Genomic DNA, 27,323 nt, shown 5'->3' on the forward strand with positions numbered 1-27,323 from the left:
GAGGAAGGCTTTCTTATCTCTCCTTGCTATTCTTTGGAACTCTGCATTCAGATGGGACTATCTTTCCTTTTCTCCTTTGCTTTTCACTTCTCTTCTTTTCACAGCTATCTGTAAGGCCTCCTCAGACAGCCATTTTGTTTTTTTGCATTTCTTTTCCATGGGGATGGTCTTGATCCCCGTCTTCTGTACAATGTCACGAACCTCTGTCCATAGATCATCAAGCACTCTGTCTATCAGATTTAGTTCCTTAAATCTATTTGTCACTTCCACTGTAGAATCATAAGGGATTTGATTTAGGTCATATCTGAGTGGTCTAGTGGTTTTCCCTACTTAGGTAATTTAAATGACTTCTTTCCAAACTTTGCTTTACTATATGGATTAATACATAATAAAATTTATTTTTCATATATTTCTTTAAATAGTACTTCAAAGTATTATTTTTATACTGTCTGATATGATTAACCTTTTAAATCCATTGACCTGTGTGTCTCATGTCCATCTCAACCATTTGCAAATACCTTAAGGAGGGACTTTTTTCATACTTCTTTGATTTATTCCACAGATCACAATGAAGATTGATGGGGATCGAGGTAGGGGAGGGAAACTTTACAGTTTCAGAGAGAGACAGGTGATCCAACTAACTTCTGGAATTATTTAGATACAGTCCTTTTGGAAATAGAGCAAGAAAGTTAGTTCCAGACCCAGTGTTCTACAATTTTTGCACACCCTATTGAGAATTACCATCAATTTTATTTCAGTTTTCCCTTCAAAAATTTACTTTCTCTCTTCTCTTTGCTCATAAGTGGATCTAAGATTACTCCTAAAGCTTCTAGGGAAGTGTAGCCATTTTAACTATTTTTCATCAGAAAATTATAAAGTACATTTGCCTGCATCAGTTATTTCTTAAATCTCTTTACTGAGGTAATAATTGACATACAAAAATCTGTTCATATTTAATGTATACAATTTAATGAATTTAGAGGTAAATATACACCCATGAAACTATCACCACAATCTATGCCATAAACATATCTCTATAACCATTATTTTAAAGATTTATAAGATTATTCTTTCATTTGAAATATTGTCTTTTGTATCTTGTAAAGTTATGTAACACATGAAGTTACAAATTCTATTAATTGGTTTTAAGTCTTGGGTTCTAATAAGCCTTCCTTCAAGGAAAGTGTAACAGTAAAAGTATAAAAATAGGACATGAATTTCATGGGGGAAAAAAGAGATGAGAAAGAAAGTGAGAGCAAGATTTTTTTTTTAATTAGCAAATAAAAAATGAGGGTGGACTTACTATTAATTTGTAATTATACACCCGGTTTTCCCTTGCCAGCATCAATATTTACTTTTCCCCTCATCATGATTGAAAAGGAATGACTTGGGCTGAACATATGAAATTGTTTTTCTCATTCCTTGATATCATTTTATTAACTATCAAAGCAGCCCACGTACTCTTAGTGAAATGGACAAACCTGTGTCTCACTGACATAACCAAATCTTAACTACTGAGAAGATGGAGTTGCATTTTCAGATCCAAGTAAGAAATCTCTAGCCTCATCCCTGGTCTCAGGGAGAGGAGAGTATAGTCCATGGGCATCATTTCTGAAGGTGGTAGAATTTCTTATTAGTCAGTCATTGGGGGCATACATCTGTGGACCCAATATCCCAGCATAGTGTGAGCCGACTCCTGCCTCAGCATGTGAGGTTTGCAACCCAAGCTGGTTAAAGGATCCGACCAAACCTGGGCTTTGAGAAGCAACTGCAATCCAAGTCAGGGAAATGGATGAAGGATGTGTGATTGCCCAGAAAGATTCCACATCCCCTGCTCTTTTACCTCGATCTCTTTGTCTGGACTTTCTCATGTGGTTGGTCCCTTGAGATTATAGCGTTTACTCTTACCTTTTCTGTTTTTCCAGGCAAGGACTCTTGAAAGTTCCTTTGGCGCCCAGCAGAAACTTTGCATACTGTATTCATTGTCTCTCCCTTTGTCCCCTCTGTTAAAATCCTTCTCCCCGTTTCACAATTGCAGACTCTCAGCCCAAACAAACCATCTCCTCTGATGGTCATGCATCTTTCTAACAGACAGAATGAGTCTTCTGGCCTTGCTCCCTAGGCACCAAGTCTAGCTTTACTGTGTGGTTTATACAGACCTCACCCACCCCCTGCTGAGCCTTGAGATGGTCAATTTGGCTTTTGCATAGGGCTCACCTTTGATCTGCAGACCAGAGGAAAGAAGTGAAGAAGGACCGCTCCGGCTACTGCTGCTACTGTGTCTTGGCCTTTATTGATATAGGTCTTATGTCAGAAAGAGATCTGCCTTGTATCTGTCACCATGAGGGTATGGGAAATAACTGCTCATGTTTACTGTTTGACTTCAAACCTGTCGTGAGCGCTTATGCTTTAAGATCATCAAATAAAGGGTCAGTCTTAGTTTACTAAAATCCTTTGTCAAATAAAGCAGGAAACAAGGGGATGAATGGATAGATGGATATTTTCAACATTATCTTTACTAACTAAACATTGGCTGAGTACCTACTGTGATGTTGTCTCTCTCTCATGCTCACGCACACACACACACACACACACATACACTCCCCTTGCTGATCCTATGCATCCTTCTTCAGAACCGTCCTAAGTCTAGCCCCTCCACTCTGTCTCTGTCATTCTCACCTTGTCCAGAAATCCCTCACATTGCCTGTGTTTTTCACAACAGCCTGATTAATCTCACTTACTCCTTAGTGCCATCTCATCTTCTTTGCCGTGGCCAGGATAACCCTTTTAAAACAGAAGACCGACCATGTCACTCTCCTGCCTCACAGCTTCTACTAACTCTGAACTGCTACAAGATAAAATTCGAACTCCTTGGCCTGGCTTATTCAGCTGCTCCATCTCCAGCCACAGTGTCCATCTCTAGTCTCTTTTTTTCCTCTTTTCATCTCTTCCATGCACTCTACATTGCCAACAATATAGACGTTTTGCTGGGAAAGACAGAGCTGATTTCAAAACACCATTTGTTAGCTTTGTGAAAATGGGTCTAAAGTCACTCACTCTTTCTGAACCTCACTTTTTTCCTCAGTCAAAGGGAAATTGTTTGTAAAAGGTAAAGATTGTAAAGATGTAAAGTATAATGTCAGCAGTTACCCAGCTCAGAGCTAGTTTTCTCTCTGTGCCTTTCCATCATCCCCTCTACCTGAGGTCTGTCTCTCTCTTTGTGTGACAAACTCCTGTTCAGACTCAGGTCAACAGGCATCTTCTCTATGGATGTTTTTCTGCCTTCCCCAGTCTGAGTTAGACATTTTCTTCTTTGGGCTCCCACAGTAACTCATGGTATTTGTTATATCATGATATGATAAGATATTATAAGATCCTTTACAAAAAAAGAATGTCTTTTTTTAAACTCTGTATCTTAGCTAGGCATGTAATACCTCTTCAAAAAACATGTGTGAACATGTGAATGAATATAGGAAAGCATTATATTGGGTTCTGCAGTCCAGTTCTTGAAGAATTCATAATCTTGAAAGGTGTAGAAACATCCACTCAAATAAGCATAATGCGAGCCTGACTGGAAGTAAGGCCTGGTTGAGTGAGAATTAGGTGTAATGGCAGTTGGCCATTCTACCTGAGGACACAAGCCATTCCTATTTGAGCTGAGTCCTAAAGCATCCATGTGGAGTTAACTTTCCATTTTGCTTAATCTGCCCATGTGTTTATTATGTTCACTTCTCTCAGACCCCATAGAACCCTAAATTTTGGTGGCAGAGAGCTAGAGAATTCTTAAACTTTGGCCAGCAATTCTCAGGAAATGTTGTAAAAGAACAGATAAAAAGTTTTTCATAGTGCAATTTTGAGTGCAATTGTAATTTTGGTTATAAACCCTGAAGCCTGTAAATTACTGACAAATCGTATATCTTTGAAAATGAAAACAGACTACACCGAGAAGATAAAGGTTTGAAAACTATAGAGCCATAAAAATCTTATGTTTTCATTATATACCTACTGAGGAATAGGTATGTTTTTTTAAGAGTCTTAGTAATTAGAGTGCCCAAGTGAAATTGAAAAATGATGAACCATGACATACCAATCTATTTTAATATGATGTATAGAATATTTCCTGCGCTGTTTTACAACATAGGAGGATGTTCAATAAAATTTTGAATATAGGATTTTTTTAAAGAAAGGATCTTTATAATATGATAAGCAATGAAAGTCTAGAAATGCTCAATGCTGAATCCAATAGAGCATAACAATAATCATAAGTTAGAATTTTGTAGCATCTTCTATATCCATCAGCTTATGGTTCTGATTGAACAACTCTAATAAATATTGAAATATCTTCCTTCAGTAGCACTCATTCCAAAATTAAATATCTCTATTTTGTCTCCATTGTATGGTCAGATTGCTTCCCTGATGAAAAACTATGTAGAATGTCCCAATAATGACAATTGTGGCTACAATTTATTCAGTGTATATGATGTGCCAGGCAATGGCTATATGAGATTTTTTTATTTGGAAGGTTCATTAGAAACTTAAGCTTACATTTTTAATTCTCTACATTACTAAAACTCAATTTATTTCATGCCATATAAATCAGAAGCTTAGCAAGGTAAAAAAAAAAAAAAAAAGAAAGGTACCTAAGTACTGCTTTGAGAATTCTCCTGCAGAAGAAATGAAATATAGCTACTTAGAAAGAGAGAAATTGCATTTAAAATGGCACAACCTGCAACACAAGAGAAACTCCACTTCTATATGAGCTAAGAACAGTTACTAGGAAGAAAATTTGGTCATCTTCATTTTACTCACATCCCACTTACAGAATTCCTAAGTATTTTGGTTTCCCAAGGGCTTCCCTGGTGGCTCAGATGGTAAAGAATCCACCTGCAAGGCAGGAGACCCGGGTTTGATCCCTGGGTTGGGAAGACCTCCTGGAGAAGGAAATGGCTATCCATTTCTGTATTCTTGCCTGGAGAATTCTGTGGACAGAGGAGCCTGGTGGGCTACAATCCATGGGGTTACAAAGAGTCAGACACAACTGAGCGACCAACATACTTGGGTTTCCCAGGATGTCACCTTCATGTGTTCAAATAGCAGAAGCTATTATGAGGGGACCTTCTTCCAGTTCTATCCAACTTCAGGAACTCACTGCATGTTGTTAAATAGAACTCTTGTGTCTGGTGCTATGACTCAACTTTCATACCTTGAAACTCAAAATGATCAATATTTAAGATACAATGCCATATAAAATTCATTTGGACTAAATGCCCCACCAAGATTGATTGTGTTTATTTCTACTTTTTTATGAATAAAACTATTTTCTTTTTTTTAACTTTTTCAGAGAAAAACTTTATCTTATGAAAAATTTGAAAGAATATAAAGACACTAATGACCTAACTTCAAAATTATCACCTCATGAGTCAATATTATTTCATCTCCCTCTCCTATTATTTATGGAAGATATCAACATGGTTCCAAAGTCAAATCTACAAAATTAATACTATTGGAGAAGTCTGACTTCTATCCCTGCCCACTCCCCATTTTCTTCTCTTTCCTCTATAGAAAACTATTTTTTTAGATTATTGTTAAATCCTCCCTTTTTAAAATATAAGCAAAACATTTATATTTCAACTTCTCCTTTCTGAGATAAACACTGGTGATCTAGTGATTTGCAAAATATTTTAAACTATTTGGAGCTTAAACCGACTTTTACAATATAGCAAATGTTTCAAGACTGCTAGCAGACTTCCAGGCCAAAAAACAAGAAACATGGTAATTTGTATCTATTTCAAAAATAAATATTTATTTGAACACTTTAGAACTTTAAGACCCCAGTTTTGTGACAAAAAGAGAGGAAGAGAAGGCAGTTAATTTTTACTAAAAGCCTGATGTTTGGGGGGAAAAGCAATAAAGAGTTTGTCTGGAGATGTGTAGATAGTAGTGTTAAAGACATGCTCACACAAGAGGAGTATCTTCAAAATGCATTCCTTCAGGAAAGACATAAACAGCAGGTTTCCTTCAGCAGAGTGGGGTTTTATTCACAAACCCTCAAGGTGATCTTCTTTCTCATAGATCGAATTGCACAGAACATCATTAAGTCCCATTTGGAGACATGTCAGTACACCATGGAGGAGCTACACCAGCTGGCATGGCAGACCCACACCTATGAAGAAATTAAAGCGTATCAAAGCAAGGTATTCTGGAAACTAAAGGGTTTTCTGTGATTTCTCCATTTCTGACTTTTTCAGCCTCAGCCCTGTTGACATTTCAGACTGGACAATTCTTTGCTGTAAGGACTGTCCTGCACGTTGTAGGATGTTAAACATCATCTCTGGTCTCTACCTACTAGGTTCCAGTAGCATGCCCTCCCATGTAGTTGCGACAACCAGAATGTGTCCAGATATTGCCAAATCTGGAAGCAAAACTGCTCTGATTGAAAACCAGTGCCCTACTCGAGTGACAGAGGAGACTGGGCCCACTTTGGATGATGTTAGGACATCTCTTGGTGGCTTCTTTGGTCTAGGCAAGGAACAAGAGCATTTGAAAATGACAGCAGTAATATTTGCAAACTTACTCTAGAAAAATATTAAACCACACGTTCTGAATGTTTTCTTCTTGCCCTACATGTTAAAAAATGACCAGAGGAAAAAGAGAGAACTCATCCCACATTATAACTGTTGTTTTTATTATAATTATTATTATTTTGATTATCTTGTGTCCATTAGAGAAAGTTTTAAGAGAAGGAATTTGTTATTGTTGTTTTGACTCACATTGTTTGCAAGACTGAGATCCACAATCACAAAATCTACCAGTAAATTAACTTTTAATAAAATTTATAAATGTGTCTATATCTAAATATATGACCATAACATACTGATTTTTCTCCAATGGAACAATTAAATGTTACCACTTTTATATGAATAAGGAGATAAAAGCATAGGTATTATTATGGTCAATAAAAAACAGAATTAACATACTTGGATTTCCAAAGAAAATAACCCAAGGATCAAAATACATTTCTGGATTCTGTTTTACTTAAGAGAGTGATTTGCTCTGATGTCTTTTCCATTGAAATTCTTTTTGTACCAAAAAGCAGTCTCCATAAGTTCTGAGAAAATAACACAACATGAAAATATTGCAAACTTAGTGTCAGTCGGATACACATTGCATATAATTTTACGGAAGTCTGTGAATGAAATTGCTGTTACTGAGTGTAAGAGTTTGATTTTACAAAATAGACTAAGAGCTTGAGTTTGTTTAGGTGAGGAGAGGAGGAGAAAAAATGATTTAAAAAAACCCTGTAAATATTGATCTTTACGTACTATTGCAATATTGCCATTATTTTAGCTTCAGTACTTTGATAATTGTGGTGTATCAAGGTTCAAATAAATCAAAACAACATCTTAGAAAATATCGCCTCTCTTCTAAAGGGGGGGTGAATTCCCACTGTGAACCCCAAAGTGACAGATAAGCACCGGTTAGAGCAACCTTGAGTATTTCACTGAGTCTCCGAGCTGTTCGTGGCTCCATGTACACTCTGTGTCTCTCTCTTGAAGTCCAGGGAAGCACTGTGGCAGCAGTGTGCCATCCAGATAACCCACGCCATCCAGTATGTGGTAGAGTTTGCAAAGCGAATAACAGGCTTCATGGAACTCTGTCAAAATGATCAAATCCTACTTCTTAAGTCAGGTAAGCAAGAAGATTCATTGCTGGGGGGAAGGGGGTCTATTTTAGACCAGGATGTGGCCCACCCTTAGCTGAGGTTGGTTCTAGAAAATCCTCCATCTGCTATGTAGCTCATTTTTACCACCCACACTGTCAGCCAACTCCCAAAGGAAACACTCAGTAATAAAAATCCCCTGATACTCATTCAGCTCGCCTTTGAAGTCAAACACAATTTTGCTTATTGAAAGTGGAGCTATTAATTGCAGAGGTTGAGATACCCAGCTTGACAGGCAGTGCAAGTAATTAGCGTGTCAAGGTGGCTGAATTGCTGAGATGGCTCTAAAATGTACTACTTGCCTTCTGTTGGGGGGCTGGAATCCAGGCTAGCTGAGCTCTGCCTCTGTGGTCATTTCCAATCATTTTAATGAGGATAGCCTGCAGCAAGAATACACTGGGAGAAACTCACTCTGCTCTAATCCTTCCTCCCCCTTCTCTCACACATACTCCCTGACACATGCACAGTCACTTAGGAAGTACCTCAAGAAACTGCACGTGGTTCACTTTGCAGCTGCCGTTACCCAAGCAGGAAAACTATTTACTTGTCTTTCTCGGCCCCCTTTGAAAATAGAAAATAAGAACCACTCTGGTGTTTACATAAAGGGCTACAGAAAATAATAATAACATAATTTTATATATAGCACACATATATATGTTTATGTTTACCTATGACATCTTTTTTTAATCTCATGTGCTCAATATGGTTTCCATCTTATAAATGAGGAAGCAAAGATTCGAAGAACTGAAGGGCTGTGTTCAATACCACATAGCCAGTACCTAGCAAAGCTGGCTTTTGAACTTGAGTCAGATAAAATAATTATTCTAAGTTGTTGCTGCTTCTTTACCAAATGATTAAAAAGGAGGTGCAAATCTTGACTCAAACGTGAACTTGATATATTTGTTGCTGGATTAAAAATCACCCCAAAACTTAGTTCAAACAACAATAATAATTCGTTTTGCTCCCAAAGCTGATTTGAGCAGGGCTCAGCGAGGGATGGCTCGTCTCTGCTTCCTGTGGTGTTCACCAAGGCAACCTGACTGAGGGCAGGAGGACCCACTTTCACGTTGGCTCATGCACATGGTTGGCAGTTTGTGCCAGTTGACAGCTCAGAGTTCAGTCAAGGCTTTGGGCTAAAGGGCCTCAGTTCCTATCCACGTGAGCTCCTCCACAGACTGCTTGGACTTTCTCATAGCATGGTTGCTGGGTTTCAAAAGTTAGCATTTCAAGAGAGCAAGACAGAAGTGCATAGCATTTTTCTGATGTAGCTTCCAAAGTCTCAGAGTGTTATTTCCACTCGACTAATAAGTCAAGGCAGTGATGAAATCCACCTTGGTTTAAGGGTAGGAGACATGGAATGTAAGGGGTCAAGTAAAGTGTCTTCCATATTGTAGATAGTGAATAAATGGTTTCTATTATTATTCTAGTCAGAAGAGCATTATGTCCATTAATATTTGTGAATTTCCTATGTGTAAGCCCCTACGCTAAGGTGACATATGAGGGAAAGCAGAGAAATCAGCAGAACAAAGAAATAAGACATAAACATAAATATAGATGGTAGCATTAAGAAAAGTAGCAGGGGTACATTGGGGTACTACACGGGTGTAACCAAATCATCTGTGTGATGTTCTCACGCAAACGTGTGACTTCTGACTGTGGATGTCACCTTCCAACCCATTGTGGGGCAAAAACCCTTTTCTCCAAAATGTGGAGAAACCATGACGTCGTTCCTCGGGATGTCAGTAAGTATTCAGAGGGACAAGCAGAAGTAGTGAACTAATTCATTTAATAAAGATTTATTAAGCATTTACTATGTGCCAGGGACTTTTCTAGGTCCTGGAGATACAACAGTGAATAAAATAGGCCACAACTGCCTATGGCTACAGACAAGGGCCCTGCCACCATTGGACTAACAGCAAATTCAGAGAGGTCAGGCCCATCAAGGTTGAACAAACTACTTCTTGATGGGGTTTCAATAAACCTTTGATCTGTGAATGTTGATTATAACTCCCTGGAGTGGATAATGCTCAGCATTTTGCCAAAACTTGTTTGACCTCTTTAAGAAACCCTTGTGTCAAAGACATGAATACATAAATGGTGCCCTCAGGAAACATCGGGAAGGTGTCCTTAAGTCATCATATGCAGAAATATAAACAGACTGTGTTAAAAACTGAAGAAGTGGACAAGTTTTTCCAATACCAAAACTTCCACAAAAAGTTAACAGACTGGAGTTGCCTGCCGCAAAGCTTCTTTCTGGGCCACTTATCATCACTTGTGGATTTGAAACTAACTTTAATATTAGTCAAAAATGGGGGGTGGTGGGGCGCGGAGTGCATGCTTCCAAAGAAAACATTGTTGCTCTCCATTTTAGTCACCTTTAAAGTATGTTTTATCTTTCATTCCTCACATATGCATCAAGAGCTTTATTTCTAACACAGTTCTTTTTTACTTGGGAAGGAATCTTGAGGTGTTTCTGAATGTGTACGTCTATAAGTTGGTGTGTGTTTTAAAGTTTTTTGATGTCTCTCGACCTACATGCAGTAGTAAGGTCTTTATTATTGTGTGTACATACATAAATTTTTTTTTTCTCATAGGTTGCTTGGAAGTGGTTTTAGTGAGAATGTGTCGTGCCTTCAACCCATTAAACAACACTGTTCTGTTTGAAGGAAAATATGGAGGAATGCAGATGTTCAAGGCCTTAGGTGAGTTCACCTTTGGTGATGACACAGTTTTATTTGCTACCCTCAGTTTTATTAGCTACCATCAGTTTCTCCACTTAGATTATAACCGATAAAAGAAATGTCATGATTCTCTAATGAGAACTAGTGTCTCATTATTCGATAAGGGTTGTACCAGGTGAGCCTCCAATGTTTCATCTAACGCCTCTGATTTTACAACTGTGCCTCCAAATATCAAAAGAAGGAAGGAAACGTGGACCGTCTTGATACCAGCCATGCTTCATTCAGAAGTCAATGAAAACTGATTTTGAAGAACTGGGATGCATTCTAAGCATTCTTTATAGGATCAGGTTTTCTTTTACTTCCTAGCTTACTGCTTCACAAAGTATATCATATAGACCACTGGTGGTCCATGGGTGACCTCTTAAGTTTCTTATGCAAGTTTACAATCATGAACTAAGATGCTTAGAAGAGCAGCTCTTTCACTTGTTTTGCACCCAGAGTCATGGGTTCTCCCTGTTAATTCATGAAGTTCTGAGAGCACAAACAGCATGGGTGCCAACTAGCCCTAAATGATCCCCAGACCATTCTTGTGGGAGGGCAGGATAGAGTCAGTCTCTGGAAGTGTGTCATTCACTTCCAGTCATCAGTGTATGGGGTGGATAAGAATGTTAGTAAAGATAGACTGATGCCAGGAAAGGTTTTAACTATTGACGGTGTCATTTGTTCCATATCCTGCCCACAGACATCAAAGAAGGCCACTGCCCTTTCACCTTTTGTGCTGTTAGCTGATATGGTAGCCAACAGCAAGTCCACCAGGGCTGGCAGTGTTTCCTTCCTGTAGCTGATACACATCCATGTCATCTCCAAAGCTAGATTTTCAAGAAAGGAGGAAAAACATTGGCAAGCAACTTGGGTATATTTCCAGCTTCATAAAATAAACATTTACCAAGGATCAGTGTAGGGATGAAGCATTGTTTTGTGAGGATCCACAACGGCTAAGCACCTGACCTGGGAGTTGTTCATTAGAAGGTAAACAGAAATGAATGTTTGCTCCTCAATCAAATTTCCAGGCAATTACAGGCACTTTATTGACAGGCACTTTATCTCCATTCTCTTAGTTTGAGGCCCATCGACATCCTACATCGCCAGTGACATCCTATTAGTGCCACTAAAAATGACAGCCCTTGGCCCATTATACATAATATTTTAGGTTTTCTATGAATGCTATCTCTGTACTAAAGGATCCTCAAATCACTAATTTAAAATTTTTTGATTGGAACTAATTTCAAATTTAAAAGATTCGAGTGGGGGTATATAGTCCCAGTTGGATATTACAATGGGTGCACACTGTTTCTATCTGCCCTTCATTAGTAATTTTGACTTTCATTACCTGGTCAAGACATTGCCCAATGTTCTCATTCTACAATCATCACTAAATCACTTCTCAGGTTTTCCTGATGGTTCAGCAGGTGAAGAATCCACCTGCAATGCAGGAGACACAGGAGATGGGGGTTTGATCCCTGGGTTGGGAAGATCCCTTGGAGAAGGGAATGGCTTCAGTATTTTTGCCTGGAGAATCCCATGGACAGAGGAGCCTGGTGGGTTCATGGGGTCCCAAAGAGTCAGACACAACTGAGTGCCTAAGCACACAGCAGAGCACAAATCACTTCTTCTGGTCAGGAACTTGGGAATATTTTTTCTGCTTGCTTAGTATGCAAGTCCTTGAATAATTTCTTGATTATGGGAATTTTCCTTACTGTTATACCATTCTATTCAAGTATTTTCACTTGATTTGCCTTCTTTTATAGGTTCTGATGACTTAGTGAATGAAGCATTTGACTTTGCAAAGAATTTGTGTTCCTTGCAGCTGACTGAGGAAGAGATTGCTTTGTTCTCCTCTGCTGTTCTGATATCTCCAGGTAGGGAGGTCTGAGGTACTTACCATTAAAAAAAAAAAAAACACCTGTTTTGCTATCTTTAACATGAATTGCACCTACCCAAGCCAAGGTTCCCTGGAGAAACTTTAAAAGAACTATGTTTTCTTTAGCAAGCTTGTGATATTTTTAGACAATTCAAAGAAAAGTACCCTCATGTTAATTTGAATGATCCATTTTGTCTCAAATGCAAGAGTAGGGTGTGTGGTAAGGTTGACTCCAGATTCACAAAAGCATCATCATTTCTTAAGGGATAAATGAAGACAAATATTGGCCTGAGTTATAACTAAGTTCTATTTTGATTTTAAGAATAAAGGACACAGGAAAAAATGTCCAATAAGGTGAGACTTGGAAATATACCTGAATGAACAAGGCAGCATGGGATTAAAAAAAGTAAAACATATACTTTCTTTTCTTTAAGTATCTGTTTCACTGGCCTTTCTATCCAAATTGATGTTAGCATTCTTACTTCAGGCAAATTCTGGTGCCTCTTTGTTGTTGTTTAAAGCAATATTAGAAGCTTTAAAAGGAGATAAGAACAGCAGAGGAAAAAATGGCTCCTACTAAAGACTGGAAAAGGAAGAACCTCTAATGTGGTGGTAGACACTCTAGAACAGATTCTATCACCAAGTATCTGGGTGATCTTAAACACTTGACCCCTCAGAATCTCAGTTTCCTCACCTGCAAAGAGGGTTGAGTTTCATAATAATAAAGACCCAGTCTAGCTCTGAAATGCAATAAACAGTGGAAAGTTTTCAAGGAGGTAAGGTGTGACATTTGTAGATCAAATAGCATTATAGTCATTGAAATTCTTTTTAAAAGCATGTGCCAGCTTGAAACTGTATAGAATCCTAATAAATGCATGGTTCCTCCCTCAACCAGAATGAAAAGTCAGAGCTGCTCATTCAGTCATCTTTTGGGTTAGATTTGAGGTCAAGGGATAGCAATGTCATTAACAGTTCTCTATAGAAAGAAAGACACATTTCTGGTCATTTTTATGGTCAAGAGACTCATTCCTTCTTTAACCCATTTATCTCTAGAGACTTGCTCTTTTCTCTTTTCTTACACCTAACACATTTTTCAGTGAGGCTGGAAGAAATTAATCTTCCTGATGATGGGACTTGTTGACATATCACTGTAGCTATATGTACCCATAATACAGCCTTTACACTTTGTATCTTTACAAAGTGTAGACTTTATTTACTTATTTTTTAATTTTTTAATGATTTTTAAATTTTGATTCTGTTTTTTTTTATTACTTTATCAAAAATTGAAGTTAGTTATCACTTGGTATATTATTACTAACAGTTTCTTTTGTGGCTCTGTCTAAAATAAAGTTGTTCCTCCAAGCTTTTCCCTTTTTTTAACCCTAGAAGGTTTTCCAGACTTGGCAGTACAAAGATAAATGGAAGAAGTGACAAGAAAGATTTATTTCTGGTAGCAACCAAATGCCAAATAATTTTCCTCCTGCCATTTTCTCATTGCATTTGATTCTTCCCATTGATTATAGTTCAGTAGAAGATTAATTCTAAGCCTGCAAGTCTATGATGAGGCAGGCGGTTTCACTCTGATTCCTGCTTCCTCAAAGGAAGCAATACAAAATTCACTGTCCTCTTAGGTATGTGTGTGGCAAATCAGTAAATTCCCAGCAGCAAATATTTAAGACACAATATATCAAATCTAAACAATCCGTGAAGATAATTGCCCCGTATGAAAGGCAAATGCGCTTCTTATGAGTGAAAAATCAGCTGAACTATGAGCCTTTTTCTAGGAAGAATATGCTAAAGCCATCAAGTTCCACAGTTTGGAAGTGAAGCGTGAGGTTTAGCTTATTCTACCCTGAGGGGAATCTTCCAGCCCTGGTCACAGACCCACACTCAGAGGCTTCTAGAAGCAACTCCATGATGCCATGTTTGCCACCTTGGCATAGTGCCATATTCAAAGAGGAAAGACAGTATTCCAGCATGTGGAGGCTCCATCTCATGCCAGACCCACCCTTCCGCCCAGGTTCTTGCCATAATAGTTACTGTCTATTCAGCTCCGGATGGTTTAGGGAAGGGAGAAGCAGGGAAACTTAATGTATTCTGATTGACAATGGTCACTAAAGGTTTTTGTGCTCACTTACGTAAGGGTTTGCTTAACTGTTGGCTAGACTTGTCCTGGCCCTGTCTAGGATTACAGAATCGAGTTTCTCACCTGACCTGAACTGTGTTCAGAAGGATCATGTGAAGTTCTTTTCCATGAGTATTTGTTCAGCGTTTGGACACTCTGGGTGTCTCTTCACTGAAGTTTCAACCTAAGGCATTGATGCTGGATTTAATTTTGTCACCATGGTATAAAGCATCTAGGAAGAAAGAACAGAATGAAAGAACAAAGAGAGGGAGGGAGGAAAGAAAAAAGAAAGTAGGAAAGGCTAAAGGAAAGGAGGGATTATCCTAGCCATTATTTAAATATTCAGTATAGAAAAAGAGGACTCAGGATTAATTTTTATATTGATTCATGTTGATACTATATAAATTATAATGGCTCATATAAAAGAAGGGAGATCCTAAATACCAAAAATGCTCCTTTACGATAGATTTTCTTCACTTCTATAATGCATTTCTTCACAAATCATTAACTTACACTTTGAAAGAAAATCTAAGCATATGTCCAGAGAATGAGTAAGAGATGTAAACTGTCACAGACAGTAAGACACATGGAGTTTCTTGGAATCACTGTGTCTTTACCTCCACCCTGATTTCCTTCCGTGTTTTGTACATTACTGTCCTCATGGCATTGCTTATAAACTATTCATTTTAGAAAAAATAATTACATGTCTTCAGAAGCAATTTAGACTAACTTGAGTTAGGCCTAAATCTCAGCACTTACATATGTAGGTGAAATACAATGAAGCTTACATTCTGTCCCCTTCCTACCCACCCTTTTCCTTTCTCAGACCGAGCCTGGCTGATAGAACCAAGGAAGGTCCAGAAGCTTCAGGAAAAAATTTATTTTGCACTTCAACATGTGATTCAGAAGAATCACCTGGATGATGAGACCTTGGCGAAGGTAGGTCCTTAGAGCACAGACCCCCCGTCACTGACAGAGCCCAGTGAGCAGGGGAGGGCTAGTCACATAAGGCAAGGGACATTTCTCATCAGCAACGAGGTCTGAAGGTTACCAAAGGCGGCATAAACTTCGAGTGTGCATTTTAAAAGGGACACTAGGAAACTATAATAAGTTGAGAGGACAATAACTTCTTAATCAAGGATGATACTGATGGGTCTGAACCCCAGATAGAGGAAGACACATTATAGGAACTGAGGGTGCTTATCTGAAGAACAAAAGCTTGAAGCAAGGAAACAAGCCTTCAAAAATCACATGTGAAGAAAGAGGAGACTTTGCGCCACTTGGGAGTCTGGTCTGGACAAAAGAATGGTTAGGTTTTTATTCAAAATAAGGAAGAACAATAAAATGATGAGAACTGCTGAACAGAGGGTAGACCACTGAGTGGAGTGAGGTCCCTCTCATTGGTCAGATTCTCAGAGATACTACCTTGTTTCCTTTGAGGTATGTTGTTAATGACCATCCTACCCAGAGTAGAAGATTAGACTGATGCCTTGTAAATTTTCCTTCAACTCTAATCTCCTCACCTGTAATCTGGGATTCTTTCAAAATGAAGTATCTCAAGGGCAGACTGCTTGCACAGCGCTTTCCATTTCATTCACAATTCAACTTAATTAAAAATAGTGATCCTTTAGAAGAATTCTGGAAAAAGTTGTGTACCAACATAAAATGATCGTAAGAGGAATAAGGAGTTTTCTAATGATATCTAGCATTATTTTAGATCTTAAAGTATCTTAAATTTCTTAAGAATTGGAGTTTTTTTTGGAGGTTAAGAAACTAACAAGTGGAGCTTATCCTCAGTTAAAGATGACAGTTATCCGACTCTATATTTTTATCATTAAAACTCTCCCACTCTGCTCTTGAAGTTCTTTATTTTAAAAAGGGGGAAGGGGGACCCTGCTGGAGATACTATCAGATTTTACTTTGCACGTACCGAGTACTGCCATAAAAAACCTCCATGAGTTAAATATGCTGCTTCATTATGGTAACATTTTGCTAAAATTAACACATCACTAGGAAGAACATCTACACCATAGAGTGATAGTTCTCTTTGATGTAACTTGTCACTTATCACGTGGGCAAGGACAAATCCCATGCTCTTCATACCTCAATTTTATCCCAGGTAAGAGTAAAACTTCAACATGCTTTCAGATACCCTGGGCAGAAATGATGATAATGTGGATATATGCATCTGTCTCTCTAATTGCTGTGTAGCATGTATGCATAAATGCATCTGGTTAGTTAATGTTGGCAGGAAGAGTGTTTCCTGCATTTGGATCTCCCAGAGACTTTGGTCCTCATATTTACCACCCTAAAATCCAGAGTTAGACAAAAACTATTCCACTTCAGGGGATCATCTTCTTATCAGAAAACCATGGTTCTTTCATCTGTAAAATGAAGATTATAATTTCTTTCTCCTACAGAGAAGTGTAGGTTCAAATGAGATATATACACTGCATAAATTCTAACACATTGTGACATGGTGATTATTACTTCCCCAAGACAGTGACCCTTGTGCTTATACCATTTTCTACTACTTGGTTGGTATCCTGATGGTGATCTGAGGTATTTGAGGGTAGAAAGGAGACAGAGAAATTGAAGATGAAAAATATGTAATAGCAAATAATAATAATAATAATAAAACACCAAGTAAAGTCAGCTTAACTCTCCTTTTTCCATCTTTAGTGGGAAAGGTATACAATTATTTTATTTTTTAAGTGTAATTAACATACAACATTATATTAGGCTTAGGTATATAACACAATTATTCAATGTTTGTATATGTTGTGAAGAGTCATATCCGACTCACAAAGACTCGGACATGACTGAGCAACTGAACTGAACTGATATGTTGTGAAACGAACACCACAGTAAGTCTAGTTAAATCCATTCAGTTCTTTTCTTACGGAAAGAGAATGTTGTAAATCTGGGAATCAGAGAAAGTGTTCGAAAGGATAATTTCTTATGTAAAACTCACTGGAGTCAAATGACAAAGCATTGCTTCCACTGGTCACATGTGGATATTGAGTTTCTTTGTGGACCTTTCGCTGTAACGGTCATCATTTGATAGGATGTTATGTGAACTAGAGGCTTCCCTGGTGGCTCAGAGGGTGAAGAATCTGCCTGCAATGCAGGAAACCCAGGTTCGTTCCCTGGATCAGGAAGATTCCCTGGAGAAGGGAATGGCTACCCACTCCAGTATTCCTGCCTGGAGAATTCCATGGACAGAGAAGCCTGGTGGGCTACAGTCCATGGGGTCGCAAAGAGTCGAACATGACTGACTAACACTATGTGAACTAATGTGGAGGGACCATGAAATGGAATGAGAATTGGGTTCTCATTTCTCCCTGCTCTGGACCGTGTGGTTTTGCATAAGTCACTCCATTTGTCCAAGTCTCAGGTTCAGCTGTGTTGGGGAAAGTCAAGTCTCTTGAGTTCCTGACTGCCTTCATACTCTAAGGACAATGGCGCCATCGACATATAGGGACACCCTCTCATCAAACCCATAATCTCCAAAAGAAATAAAGTTTTATTTAAATCCAAGGAAAACTATTCCACCATACCACAGATACTTTTCATATTTTCAGAAATTTCTTCTTTCACCTTCATAGCCATGGAGCTCTTCTGCCTCCATGACACCCCTAAAAGAGTGACCCTTCTGGGCAATCGGGCACACAGTATGAAACTTATCTCCACAAAAATGTGTACATATGCAACTGCTGTATTCAAGTCCAGGGGTTTGGGTTATAGCCTCAGTAAGTGGGGTATATCTGCCTCTGTGCAAAGACAAAGACTGTTAATACTGCCAGCCAGTTTGACTCTGAACAGGTGTAGCTGGCTTCAAGCGAGGTGCAGGGTTCAGACACAGTCATTAGATTTCATCTTGAAAAAACTGTCTCCAAAACACTTTCTGCATGCCCACTTCCTGAAATTAAAGTTCGAGTAGCAATGCCTTGTACTTTTGACCAAACTTGGACCTGGAGAGGATTTTAAATTCAGGAATTTTAATCTATTAACTAAAAGTTCTCAACCCCTGTGTATTAATCAGTTTATTTATTTTTTTTGTTTGTTTGGGGTAAAAATAAATAATCTAGTTTCCTCTTTTCATGATCAAAATGATAATATGTAGCATATATATAATGAACCATCAGAACTAGCTTAGTTATCCTGTACAAATGACTTAACCTCTCTGTGTCTCAGTTTTCTTATTTGTAAAATGTGATTAAAGATAGTATTGATGTCATATGGTTATTTTGAGGACTGAATGAGATCAAATATAAGCATGGTACATGATTCATAACTGATATGTAAGTGCTGTTGTTGTAGCTGCTGTGGACAGAAGAAACTTTGTTTCTGCAGGAAATGTTTTATCCAAGAAATGGGTATATTTGAGCTAATTGCTGATGAATGCATACTGTTTCAAAGGATGGAAGTTAGGGGTTTAGGGAGGTGAAGTATGGCATTCCAAGTGATGGGGGCAATGGTATATATATATATATATATAAGAAAGTATAAGCTGTGTGCGAACTATGAATAATAGTTAGATTTGGCTGGATCCCGGATTAGAGAAGTGAGGAAATGAGATAACCCTGGTCACTCTCACTAGAGCTCACAAAAGAAATACATATATATTGGAGAAGGACATGTCAACCCACTCCAGTATTCTTGTCTGGAAAACCCCATAGACAAAGGAGCCTGGCAGGCTACAGTCCATGGGGTCACAAAGAATCAGATACCACTGAGCAACTAAACATGTATATACATATATGGGCTTCTCTTTTGGCTCAGACAGTAAAGAATTTGACTGCTGGTTCAGGAAGATCCCCTAGAGAGAGGAATAGCTACCCACTCCAGTATTCTTGCTTGGAGAATTCCATGGACAGAGGAGCCTGGCAGGCCACAGTCCATGGGTCACAAAGAGTTGGACATGACTGAGTGACTATCACTTACTATGCATATATATGTATATGTATGTATATATGTATATGCATATATACACATATATTTTTAAGCCCCATATGACTAGGGGAGGCAGCCCATCTGTTCTCTGGGCTTCACTTTTGTCTCCTAAATAAGGAGGTTGGACTGGATGGTCGTTAAGGTCCCTTCAGTATAATATTCTTTGACTGTAGAAGAGACAAACAAAGGTTCCCTCTAACATCTTCTTTTGCCTTCCAGTATTCAGTCCTGTGCAGTAGTTTTAAGGACTCTTTAGATGTTCTGCCACTACAGTAACTGAATAAATAGACAGATTTCTCCAGGTCTTGCAGATTCAAATGAGTATGCTATGCACTATAGTACTGAATTTGGGGTGATATTCTAGTCCCAAAGCATACATTGTTTATAAACCCCACATCCAGGGGTCAGCATTCCCATCAGGCTTTCTGTTTCTGGCAGAACAACAAAACTATCATCAACACAGAGAGGGGAATTTTTCTAATGTAGCAGTAGCAAGTTTCTAAATAAAAGCTTATATGAGGGAAGGTTTACACAGCCCTACTTTACAGTGTTAATAATTGAGATTTTTATGTGAAAGAAATCACTCCTAGTCACTCTCACCTTAGTAAGCACTATTAGGATACAGATTTAGGAAAAAAAAAAAAAACAGCTGTGTCGACTCATACATCGGGTCTATGGAGCAAGCAAACACTGATTGAGAGATCAGTGAAAACTGCCAAGGGTCATTTACAATGATTTTCATTGCATTCTCAGTAAGATCAAAAGAGACTATGTCATGATTAATCATGGGATGTTTACACCTGAAGCCTGCTTATTCTTTGTACAGGACACTAGATGTCACATTAGAATTCCTAGCAGGTGGGCCTGGGATTCATCAGTTTAATGTTGAACAGCACAGTCTGTCCAGTCACCACTTGAGTCTCTGCTCAGATGATGTGGCCTCATGGTCTGAGCCTCCCCGTTCCCCTTCATATTTGGTTAGGAATTTGTTTTATATTTAAATTTTCTGTACTTTCTTAAACTACAACATATGCGCTGAAAGTTCTTAACTCCTAAGTGTTTAGCTCAATAAATCATCATGCAGTTAACATAACTGCCCAGGTAGGACCAAGCACCCCAGAAGCCCTGCTCAGGTTTCCTCAAATAGGGTATACCCTGTAAAATAATGCAAGAAGAGGCAAGATTACCGAAAACAGTTCAACAGATCATCCAAGGTTTCTAATTCCAAATCAATTCTCAAGAAATAGCTTTCTTAGGGAATAGTTTTCTACTTCAACCGACATGTATAATGAGTATGTGTTGTGTGCCAGATGCAGGGGAGGGAGCAAAAAAATAATACACAGTCTTGGCCTGTGAGTGGTTTCCTTGAGGAATCCCTGAGAGATTAGATTATTTCAACTCATGTTAGTCATTTATAGTTTGCTGGCATACACTATAGGTCCAACACCCAGAAATTTTAGGGATTGTCTGTCAGACTAATAGTCGGCAAGAAGAAGAGAGGTGTTCTTTGTTTGTTTTCTGGCTATTCCACAAGACATTCAATGTCTTAGTTCCCCAACCAAGGATGGAACCCGTGCTCCCTGCCGGGGAAACTCTGAGCCTTAAGCCACTAGATCACCAGGGAAGTTCCACAAGAGAGGTTTTGATATTACTCCCCACTCATGAAGTTGCAAGTTGATGTATTGGTTAGGATTTTTGAGTTACAAGGAACAAGAACCTACTCCCACTAGGAAAAACAAGAAAATAATAAAAACTAATGGAGAGGGATCTCATGAACTCTAAGGTCAGAAATTCAGCCCCCATTCAGGAAATGCTGGGACAAGAAATTGGGAAGCCTTCAGAATTCTTCATCTCACAAGTTTATATCTCTTTAGGTACCTGCTTTCTTCTTCTCCCTCTCTGAATACCAGTTTTCTCTGCTTCCTTGGTCTCGGTGAAATATGGCTAGCTCTTAGTTCCTTAGGTCACTAGAAAGTAATTTAGAAACTACATTTAGAAAGTAATCTGTCTGATTCCAGATTCCAATCCCAGCTGAAGCAAGTGTCCACTTCCGCTTTAGTCAGCCATTCCCAGAGTAGAGAAAACATCCCATACAGCATGGATGTCAGGATGGAGTAAGGATGGTGGAAGAGGGCTGTGACCTGAACAGATACCTCAAATTCAATGTTGGAAGTCTAGGCCAAATATCTAGATTTAGCTAAACAAAAACTCCAAAAAGAGTGAATGGAGAAGACGAATGGATATGTAGCCTCACTGGATATTTCCTGTCTTTATCAGTGCTTCTGTGGTTTCTTCCGCTCTAATCAAGCCATTGTTGACTTCCTGCTTCATGTTGGAAGGCATCTTGATGGCCTGAAAGCCCACATGAACACGATCTCTAGTTTTCACCTTTGTAAGTTCCATTTTTTCAACATCAAATGTGCCAATTATAAAATTGTGGGTTTTCTCATAAAACCACCCTCTGGCAAGAAGCATAGGATTATTATCTCTTCTCAAACAGCTATTTTTCTTCTTGTATACCCCTGTAGGTATAAGCTGAAGCTTCCTTCTTACAAGAAATGTTTATCATAAGAGAGTGAGATGAGTAGATGTGTGTGAAAATGCCTTTTTCTAGACCCTCTGTCTACTTCTGCCATGGGTATTATTTAAACATGATGAAATCTCATGATGATTTGAAATCAACTACCCCTTCCATCTCCAAGTGCTTCTAGATCACCACCCCAGCTATTTAAAAGGTTGTTGAGCCTTCAACTACTGCTGAGGCTTCTCTGAGCTACTTTTGACATGGGGGTTTCCCAGCTGCAGGGTCTGAAACCACTTCTCCTGTGTCTTCTGCATCGGCAGGAGGATTCTTTACTACTGAGCCACCTGGGGAAACCTCAACACACAATATGTGTGTGTGTGTTCTCAGTCACTTGTCATGTCCAACTCTTTGCAACCTCATGGACTATAGCCCACCAGGCTCCTCTGTCTGTGGGATTATCCTGGCAAGAATACCAGAATGAATTGCCATTTCCTCCTCCAGGGGATCTTCCTGACCCAGGGATCAAACCTGCATCTCCTGCATCTCCTGTATTGCGGGTAGATACTTTACTGCTGAACCATCTAGGAAGAAAACATACAATATATAGAGAATCAATTTTGGTTGCTTGTTTAGGGGTTAAGCTGGTTTCTTGTCCTCCATGTTATTTGGCTGAACAAGCATGCCCTTGACTACTTCTCTCCTTGAGGGAAGCATTACTGTCATAGATGGCTTGTATTAGCTCACTTAACCCTCACAACTCTCTGAGGTAGGGACTGTCATAATTGTCATCTGACAGATAAAGAAGCTAATAGGTTAAGTGACTTGTCCAAGATCACACAACTGTAAAGAGCAAGTCAGGGATTCAGATGCAGACAGTCAGGCTCATTGAAAGCCCATATTTTTATCACTAGACTAATCCTCTTTATGTAGTATTTGTGTTTCATAGGGAACTCAGGAAATTTCATTACTTGTCTCTCACCAAACTAATAGAACCAAGCAAAGGAAACCTTCCCTCTCTAGATATGATAATTTCTTATCAGCCTCCAGAAAAGGAGCTAACTTGACACTCAGTTACCAGGACTATTCCTTATATGATAAAGAATTTACTTGTCAGTTTTAAAAAACAGCTGTAAATTTACAAGATTTGAATCTCTTAACAGTGCTTCTCAAAATCAATGCTATGAACCCAGTGCACCAGTACCCTCAGGATATGTATTTCAAACATGAAATCTGAGCCCCACATCTAGGTTTCATGAAACAGAATCCCTACAAGTGGACTTCAGTCATCTGCATTTTTAGGAAGCACCCCAGTGATTCTTGTGCATACCAAAGATTGACAAGCATTACAGAATTGCATCTGGGTGTTTTAGGAACTCTGCACATCATCAGTTCAACTGCAGATGATTATAGAAAGCTTTCAAAGCCTCTATGCACTCAGTAGCTATTTCAGGGAGAATTGTAATGTGCAAGAAGTGTTCCGAAATTGTTACAGTCTCCTTCTGTGTGAACCAGCTGGTTAAGAAAGCTTGAATAATTTCCCAAGGGACTCTAGTTAGTGGACATTTGTACACTCTTTACCTATGAAAATATAGAAAAGACACAGCTTTCCACCAGGATTCAAATCAAATCTTTCAGAATGGGATTCTGATCATCTTTCTTAAAATTCTTCCAAAGACCTTAACAGAGACCGTGAGACCTAGCATAACCTGACTATGCAGGCTCCCCAGCTTTATCCTTGAACATGCTCACCCACTGCCCCAGGGACACCGAACTTCTTTTAGTTCTAATACCGCACATGTTCCTGGAACATATTATACACCCCCCAGCCCCAGCATCTAGTTAGCTCTCTCTCTCTCCCTTCAGAGCCCAGCTTAAATGGCCCTTTCTCAGAAGTGCCTGCCTTGAAGAAGTCAGAGCATCCTATTATCTACCACTTCTCCTAGCATCGCTCCTCCGTGGCACTCGTCACAGTTTTTCAGTCTGCTTTTGACTGTGTGGTCTTGTTCATCTGTCTTCCCACATAGATTATAAGCGTAACACTACTGTTTTGTGAATTCTGGTGTCTAGTAGAAGTGTCTGCTACCAGTTTAGGTACCTCATAATGTTGAAAAGTCCTGATTCTCAGTCTAAAATTTAGCATCCATTCTGTAAAGATTCTACAGTGTTTTTTTTTTCTTTTTCATTTCTATCCCTATGATTAAATAGCAGTGAACTGAAAATTCTGAACCCCAGACTTCTTTGTGTGTTCTAGATCTCTTTAATGAATATGTCAACAGCTCTAATCCTGGTGCTATTTTTAAATGGCTCATAGTGTGGTTATATAGTCATTAGTTGTTAAAAGGAAAGTTAATGAAAGAGTGGAAATTTCTGATTTTGAAAAGTCACAAAGTAACTAATTATCTATTTCCTCCTTTACTTCAAAGGCTGAAATGGTTTCTTATTACTGAATAGGGTAGGGAGAGCAGTGAGCCTAATTGGTGATTAGATGAGTTTATTTTATTTCATCATTGCTTTCAAGTGTACCTTTGGTCAACTATATGAACTATCAAGCTTATCTTTTGTAAAAATATTATCTATATGAGAGCATTTCTTATTCCCACAATAATTTGATCAACAATGATACTTGGTTTTAAGCAATTTTGACACTAAATGATGGACTCTAAGTGTTTCAGACTTATAAGTGTGTTAAAAGCTAGAATTGTTCAGAACCTGATGACATATATAGCGTTTAACAAACTGTGGGTATCTTAAATTATTAAAACACTCTCTTCTGGGTACTTAAATTTAAAAAAATTATATCTTGCATGATACTAACATATCAAAACCTAACAGTTATAAGTGGATGTTCTCAAAAAAATAAATAAGTGGATGTTCTCCCATGACTTTTTAAAACACCTCCCCAAGGAAGCTGAGTGCCAGTGACCTCTCAAATTCTCCTTTGATTAAATATAGGTTTTATTTTATGCATTGCAGTGGGAAAGGATTAGAGAGATAGTGGCAGGCTAGTGACCTTGACAGCAGAGCAGTCCAGATCATTGTGAATTACACCTCATATGATTTATGTTATACCTTTCTAACACTGTCATCTTCCAAAACTAAAAATCTGATATTCATGTTATAAAAATCTATGGGAAATGGTAGATAAGGATATTAGCTAATTGTGTTTCATGCCTACAGTATTCTTAGCACTTTCATATTAATGTCATCACTTGGTTTATACAACAACTCAATGAAATAGATGCTACGAGTAAGTCCATTTTACAAATGAGAAAACTGAGACACAGAGGGTGTCACAGACACACAGCCATTTAGCTACTTTAGAACCAGGATTCCAACTTAGTCAACCTGCCCAACCAGCACCTCCTCCTAATGATTAGACTAAACTCCCTTCCATACATACTTTTTACAAGAACAATGAACTAGGAAGCTTGGTCCTGCTTTCTTTCCTTCTCTTTATTTTCTCTTTAGAGAGTGGGGGAGGAAGGTGTTTTGTTTTGTTTTGTTCTAAAGGAGAAGCTGAAAGTGAGCCTTCTTTCTTTTTGAACATCTTTTCCCAAAGTCAGTTCCCTTCATCTGAGGCCAGGAAGGACACTGATTCAGGAGACAGAGCACTAATGAGCTTTCCTCTTTGTCTCCTTCCCCGTCTCTCCACTCTGCAGCTAATAGCCAAGATACCAACCATCACAGCAGTTTGCAACTTGCACGGCGAGAAGCTGCAGGTATTTAAGCAATCACATCCAGACATAGTGAATACCCTCTTTCCTCCGTTATACAAGGAGCTCTTTAATCCTGACTGTGCCACCGTCTGCAAATGAAGGCGACAAGCGAACTGTCTCATGTCGTGAATGCATCACCATTAAGACAAAAGCAATGTGTTCATGAAGACTTAAGGAAAATGTCACTACTGCAACATTAGGAATGTCCTGCATTTAATAGAATTATTTTTCACCGCTACAGTTTGAAGAATGTAAATATGCACCTGAGTGGGGCTCTTTTATTTGTTTGTTTGTTTTTGAAATGACCATAAATATACAAACATAGGACACTGGGTGTTATCTTTTTTTTAATTTTATTCAGGTATGTTTGGGGAAACAACTGTTTATAGAATTTTATTGTAGATATATACAAGAACAGAGCAGTACTTTACATGATTACTTTTCCTGTTGACTGTTCAAATATAATTTAAGAAAATTCCTCTTAATAGGCTTACTGATTTCTATGTTTTTAGATAGGCGATGCATGTGTAAAATTGTAGCTGTCTTGGAAAGCACTGTGCAGGTATGTGATAAGTATATAATATCTGAGAATATTATATATGACTATTACTTATACACACACATGCACTGTGGCTTAAAATATCATACCTACTAGCAAAGGAGGTTCAGTCAGGCGCTCTTACGTTATTTACCTTCTGTGTTGTATGTTACCTTTATTAATTGTTAGACAATCAGGATTTTGTTTTTCCAGCCAGAGTTTTCATCTGCAGTTACCAGCAGAATGGTACCGATTCAGAAATAAGTTGACAAAGGAATAAATATAACGCATGACCTCTGTAGAAAAACTCTGTTTCAATCAATGACATCAAAGCCTTGTCAAGATGGTACATATTGGAAAAAAAAATAACTATTTGGAGCCATTTTCCTGTTTTAAGAATTAGGCCACAGAAAACATTGTGGAGTCCAGGATCTTCTTGACCAAACAATAGATATTTCCTATTTTTCACCAGGGCACAAAAATCATCTTTTTTCTTTGAATTTCAAGTTGTGAGAGAAACTTGATTTTGGCGCTTATTGTATCTTCAACAGAGAAATACAGTCGGTAGATTATGACCACCAGCAATTTTTTCTAAAAAAATTAGAGTGAAAGAGTAAATCAGAACCCAGGGTCCTAATATCATTTCATGTAAACGTTTATCTCTTTTGCAAAGAAGAAGTAGAAAGAGAATATACAAAGCAAAGAAGTAGTTCTTAATGTTCATTCTCTTTAATAAGTTTGTTAGAAAAAAGCAGCAATAAATAAAGGGGGAGGCAGGACTCTCTATGTTCTTCTAGTCTGGGATCTCTAATTTTTTCAACTCCAAAACACTATATTATAAAAATATAGCAAAACCTTGATAGATCAGAATAAAAGATCTGTGTTATTCTACAGAATGAATGCACCCCAAAGCTAAAACTATTTCTAGTGCCGTTTGAAATTGCATCATCCATATACCCTGGGGTTATTCTTTTAGCAACTTTTAAAAGTACAGCATGCCAGAGGTGAGATCAGGATTAGACAACTTGGATTTCCTAGTACAAGATCTCACTTCTCCACTTGACCTCCAATCAAAGTGATCACCAGAAAAACATAAATTCCAAGGAGTTTGTTCTGCCTGTGTTCTGGAGGCCTTATGCCTT

The 27,323-nt window shown here is 38.4% G+C and overlaps 1 protein-coding gene across 1 annotated transcript in view; it reads left to right on the plus strand.

Moving 5' to 3' along the window:
• The window catches only part of RORB (RAR related orphan receptor B), a 50,435-nt gene extending 23,993 nt beyond the window's left edge, over window positions 1–26,442 (plus strand). Inside the window, exons 4-9 of the mRNA XM_081499189.1 lie at window positions 6,073–6,194; window positions 7,557–7,689; window positions 10,315–10,422; window positions 12,210–12,320; window positions 15,274–15,386; window positions 25,587–26,442. Of these exons, the coding sequence (XP_081355315.1) occupies window positions 6,073–6,194; window positions 7,557–7,689; window positions 10,315–10,422; window positions 12,210–12,320; window positions 15,274–15,386; window positions 25,587–25,742 (743 nt within the window). The 3' untranslated portion in view covers window positions 25,743–26,442. The remainder of the gene's footprint in view (window positions 1–6,072; window positions 6,195–7,556; window positions 7,690–10,314; window positions 10,423–12,209; window positions 12,321–15,273; window positions 15,387–25,586) is intronic.
• The last annotated feature ends 881 nt before the right edge of the window (window positions 26,443–27,323 follow it).

Source organism: Giraffa tippelskirchi, chromosome 1 (assembly GCF_054371585.1).
Source record: "Giraffa tippelskirchi isolate mGirTip1 chromosome 1, T2T-mGirTip1v1.2.pri, whole genome shotgun sequence".
In the NCBI taxonomy this organism is placed as follows: Eukaryota; Metazoa; Chordata; class Mammalia; order Artiodactyla; family Giraffidae; genus Giraffa; species Giraffa tippelskirchi.